General features: G+C 44.7%; 1 protein-coding gene across 1 annotated transcript; it reads right to left on the bottom strand.

Annotated features, from left to right (window-relative positions):
* Positions 1 to 314: 314 nt before the first annotated feature.
* LOC122557491 (brain-specific homeobox/POU domain protein 3-like) lies at positions 315 to 3,354 on the bottom strand. The gene is made up of 2 exons (XM_043705239.1): positions 3,192 to 3,354; positions 315 to 2,558 (listed from the first exon to the last, which is right to left on the bottom strand). Exons 1-2 carry the CDS (start codon positions 3,309 to 3,311, stop codon positions 1,641 to 1,643), a joined length of 1,038 nt encoding a protein of 345 aa, XP_043561174.1. The 5' UTR covers positions 3,312 to 3,354; the 3' UTR covers positions 315 to 1,640.
* Positions 3,355 to 5,513: the final 2,159 nt, after the last annotated feature.

The raw sequence follows: 5,513 nt of genomic DNA, 5'->3' as shown, positions 1-5,513 counted from the left end.
CAAAAGAGAGAGATTGTTTTGCCCGAGTGACTGAGCAGCTGAGTGCGATCTTACCTTTTGAGTTTATTGGAAATAGTTTCTGCTGGCGGAATAACTCCGCATAGCGAGGGAACTCGAATCTAATACAGTACATCGTTTGAAGTTTACAGAATAGAGTATAGAAACTGATTGTTACATTGAAAAATATCTAACTACAAAAAAAGTGAACATGGCACTGGGCACCAGGCCCTCGCGTTTTGATAAAACTTTAAATGATTTATTTTAATGTAGTTGCAATTTGTATTCGAAATATGTGTCTGCATTGAGTTCACCTTGTGTAAGGTACAGTTCAAGACCGCATTCTTTCGTTTTGCAGCGTGCGGAGTTTTATTGAAAACTTTGCAGAGTCACATCTGATTAAAAATCACACATACAATCAGTAAAGTAAAATAAATAACACTTTGAGATCGGAGCTAACCGTTGGGAAAGTCAGCATCAGAGAGAAGCGTGTTGTAGGAACAGGGTAGTCTGTGAACCGGTTCCCAAAGTGCACTGTCAGCCACCGGGACAGCAGCAGCGAGTGGTGGGGAGAGAGAGCTGGGTGAAGCGGCTGCAGGTACAGGCCACACGCATTTTCTCTCTCTCTCTCTCACACACACACACACCTACACGCACACACACGGAAATTGGTCTGAGCGATAAATTTCCAGCAAATAAAAGGAGGACAGGAATTTCGCACGCGAGATAAACAAACGCAGGAAGACAGGCGATGACAGTCTCTGCAAGTTCGTAAACTGCCTTCAGACTCACTGACCTCTCGCTTCAAACTTTCCATACGGAACATTCCCCCAGTGTCTCAACTAGTCTATTGTACCACTACATACTTCTAACGTAATTTTGATTGTCAATGCATCGTGAATCCCTTTCAATCTTTTCCAAATTAAATTTATGACTGAACTAGATGGAGGGGAAGGAAAAGGACAGTGAAAACCCCCCAGGGTGGATGAGGTAGGAAACCATTCGTAAACAGTTATTGCAAAACATTTTAAACTTATTTATTATTAATTTTTACTTTTTGCTATTAATATCGTGACTGCGACATTCACTAAACTGAAATGATGTATAAATCATGCAGAGACAGACCTGTGGACTATACAAGAGGTACAATAGAATTCATATGACCCGTTCTTACATAACTAATTGTTTCTCTGCTTTTGTTTTCGAAATGACTTTGCCAAGCCCCCACCTGCCCCAGCACCGTGTCCACTTCAGCTGTAGCTCCAGCAGCCCGGATCAATGTACCAGACCAGATCACGCGAATGAAGGTTGAACGCACACAATTCATTCACATACTATGTACAACCTATTACGGTAGAAAAGCAAACAGGATCTTTTTTTCACAAGAATGTGATTAAACATTATTCAAGTCTCGTTGAGATTATTTGTTACAATATGATTGCCAGATAAGTCACTGATGTCCCATTCTAACCAAAACGTAAAGCTCGCTCCCCTCAAACTCGTACAAAATATACACAATCAAAGCTCATTCTTCAGACCGATCCTTCCGGCTCTCACTTCGTTTTGTCGGGCACCAAGAAAACACAAGTTATTAAATCCTGCTCCGCATCGTCTCAATACGATTGAGCAGTGCCCAGGATGTCTTAATGCGTGGCAGAAAATTTCATCCTCTTTTGTTTCTGTCTCTGATTGCAAAACCACACTCTCACCACATTCTTTTTCAGGTCCAATTTCTCTGCAATTGCTGCAATCTTCTCGGACGAAGGACGGGGCTGGACGGCGAAGTAAGCTTCGAGGGAGCGCTTCTCCGGGGCTGCGATGGAGGTCCGCTTGCGCTTTCTGTCCCCTCCGCTGAAGAGCTCGGGCTTGGTCATTTTCTCCCTCTGAGCCCTCTCGGCTTCGTCCAGCCAAGCCTCCAGGATGGGCTTGAGCGCAATCATGTTATTGTGCGACAGAGTCAACGATTCAAACCTGCAGATTGTGCTTTGACTTAAACAGCCCACCCCCGGGATCTTCAGGTTGGCCAAGGCTGAGCCGACATCGGCCTGTGTCACACCGAGCTTGATCCTCCGCTGTTTGAATCTCTCTGCAAACGACTCGAGCTCCCTGGGGTCGGCCTCGCCGTCGTTCGCGCCCAGGCCCATATGGGCGGACAGGGCGTGTGAATGGGAAATGTTCATAGGTTGGTGGTGGTGCGGGTGATGGGACATGTGGTTCATACCGGGCATGTGAGCATGGGCATGTGATGGTGTGGAGCCGACCTCAGGCCCGGCCATCCCACTCAGGGATAGGCCAGGGTTCAGGTGGTCCAGCAGCTCCCCATCCAGGCCTTGGGCTGTCTGGTGGTGGTGATGGTGATGATGGGGGTGAGAGGTCAGCACCGATGGATGGGGCAGGTGTACAGACGAGGAGGTAGGTGTGCAGGACACGCTGGTCATGGTGTGGTAGGTGACATCTGGCTTGAACGGGTGGCTTTTCTGCGATACAATATCCACAGCTGCCAGGGCTTCGGCTCGGGACAGCAACGTCTCATCGAATCCGGTGAAGATATTGCCTTGTAACTGGAACGGAAAAGGAGAGGGTATTAGTACCGCGACCCTGAACAACAGACTGTAGGACATGGCTGTGCAGGAACATGCCTACCGCTGGCTCCCCCCGAATCCTTGTGAGTGTTCCTTCAGCATCATCATTGACAATCTCCACTTAACGGGTCATTCTTTCCTCTCTCAGACCAACAACGCTTCATCAATTGTGAAAACACGTAGAATAATTTTAAAGTGGTTTTGGTCGGATCTTGGCGCATGTGGGAAGTGTCAATTCCTACAGCGATATTTCATAGGACTTGCAAAGCGATAAAAAGTAGTTAGATTTCACCGCGATTACCCACAGCGGGACGGGCAGTGTGCACTCTGCACCGCTACAGTGCAGCGTGAGTGACAGAGCAAGCACACACTCTGTCTACCTGGGCACTTGGGTCTGGGGCTCCTCCTGATACAATTTCCCAATTGACATCCTTCTTGGTGAGACTGCCAACATTGTACAATACTACAATATAACTCTCTGACTGGAGACCTCCGCGCCTCTTTATAACTTAAAATAGTGATGTAAAATTATAACTTTAAATGCCCACGCAATTTGACAGAGTTCCGGAGAGAAATTCCAACATGAGCTTGTTTTCCATGAGGGTGACTTACCGGAGGAGTGGGCAGGCACGCTCTCCTGATGGCCTCGGTGCTCGAGTGCAGAGTCGTGTATTTGGGTTCGTGCAAGATGGGGTGCATGCCGAAGGGCTGCTTGCTGTTCATGGACATCATGTTTGCATGTGGGTCATGTGCAGGTGAGCGCTGAACTGGCGCTGTCCCTCTCCCACTCCATCCGCTTGTCGCTGAGTTATAGCCACGCAGGCTGCAGGAACCGCCGCCCGGGCCGCCCCTCGGCCCAGATCATTGGTACAGAACCGCCCGACCTGCAGGCGCTCTGCTGGATCCGCCCATGCAGCCTCGTCATTGGCTCAGCCTGGCTCAAACCGCTCCTTCCAGCGATTCCCAGCTCGCCGATGAAATTGGATGAATGTCAGTTCTGGCACAAGAGTTCTGCATAAACCTGCTTACTGACTTTTAGGGAATTGGTGGCTAATACTTTTCCCTGCTTATTTCAAACCCGTCATATCCACGCCCAAGTGTGTGAGCATTGATTCAGCACTTTGTAAACTATGATTTAATTGTGGGACTATTAAAATTAACACACAATGGCATCCACGTTTCGCGGTAATAAAATGTCTCGGTTCTGATAAAGCTCGTTAAACGGGGAGAGAACACTTTCAGTGTCTTGACATTCAACAGAGGTAAGATTGTCAATTGAAAAGACAGGGACCGCTGCTCAGGACCTTGTCAATTCGATTGAGCTATTTAGAGTATTAATCGGATTTTTTTTCAAGTGGAGAGAGATTGGGTTACAGGAATAACCGGGGCACTGTCAAATAGAGAGAGATAGGGTTAGAATACTAATCGGGATTTTGTCAATTCAACAACATGCATTTTATATTGTGCCCTAAAGGTTAAAAACCGTGCAAGGGCACTTCGCATTGGAAATAGACAGGGAAAGGGACGCCCAACAGAGCGCAGAGATTACAAGGATAACCAAAAGCCTGGTGGAAAGTATGGCAAGGAGCTGAGTGTAGAGAATAAGACGATCAGAGAGGAAATTCCAGTGAGTGGAGCTGCAAAAAGTCTTCTGCCAAAGCGCACGGTCAGGCTCAAAACAAATGAGCAGGTCGGATGAAGAAAACTAGGAAGAGATTCGAAAAGGAAGTCAAAGAACTTAAACTTAACATATGTTACTGAAAGGATTTCATAGTCCACTGGGACAGAGGACATAGCGCGATAGGAGTGGCTGCATTTTGAACGAGTTGGATTTTATGAAGGGGCAGACCAGAATTTCACATTGAGCACATTGGAATCACTACCGCGATGTGGCAAAAGCGACGAGAGCAGAGTTCAGAACAGAGGAGGACCATGTTGTGGCAGGTAGGACTAGGTAATCTCAGTGATAAACAGACAGCATTCCAAAGTTTTACATGATCAGTTTCAGCCTGAACAAGTGGCAAGGCTGGGGAATGAAATCAGGAACAAGTGGATGTAGTCCAGGTGACATTGATAGTACCAATTTTGAATTTATCTTTTGGTGAAGTTTATGGTTATCCCAATGGAGTATGTTAACTACAGGCAACACAGTGTTTCCCTTTCACTTTTGCCACCCAGTGTTTACATGAAGCACACCTAGATCTGTTGTTGTAGGGCCCCAAACAAGAAAGAAACCTAGTGCAGGAACCAATATAAAACCAATATAAAAGGAGTAAGCAAACACTGAGTATGGTGCCATAGAGATTATTTCAGTTCTAATTAAAAAAACTAGCAATATTCCATAATTTCTGCTGAAAAGATCTTTACTGATGTCATTTATTAAATTATGTATATCATAATTTGAACCAATTGCTAATGTTGGATCATGTTTGTAAATAATGTTCTTTTTTTTACTCTGATTCATTTGCAAGTATTTTCAATTTTTAATACCCATCAATTTATCACAAATTTATGGCACTTCCACCATTAGTCAGGAGATTGTGAATTCAAGACCAGGACTAGAGCACAAGTGCAATAGTGCAACATCTAGGCTAATATTAGATAACTATTTGAAGGATCATTGGTTTGATAAAGGTTCCATCCTTTGGATTAAATGTAAAACTTAATATTCATGTTTTAGTGATTCAGGTGTATTTTAGGAACTCCATGAAATAAAAAAAATACCTCTTCTAGTGTCTTGAGTAGCATTCCCACAAGTGCATTCAAATCAAATTAACTGTTAGATAGCTATTATGTTCACTTGCATAATAATAGTGATTGTTCTTTGAAACAATTCATCCTAGTGAGATGCTTTAGAATATTGCTAAAAAAAAAGTATGCTACGTCTGTTTATAAATGAAGGCTGTTTCTTTAATTGTTGTGGAATATTTTTCA

Source organism: Chiloscyllium plagiosum, chromosome 15 (genome assembly GCF_004010195.1).
Source record: "Chiloscyllium plagiosum isolate BGI_BamShark_2017 chromosome 15, ASM401019v2, whole genome shotgun sequence".
NCBI classification, from domain to species: Eukaryota; Metazoa; Chordata; class Chondrichthyes; order Orectolobiformes; family Hemiscylliidae; genus Chiloscyllium; species Chiloscyllium plagiosum.
Note: the sequence above shows the minus strand (reverse complement) of the source record. Positions and strands in the feature narration are given on the sequence as shown.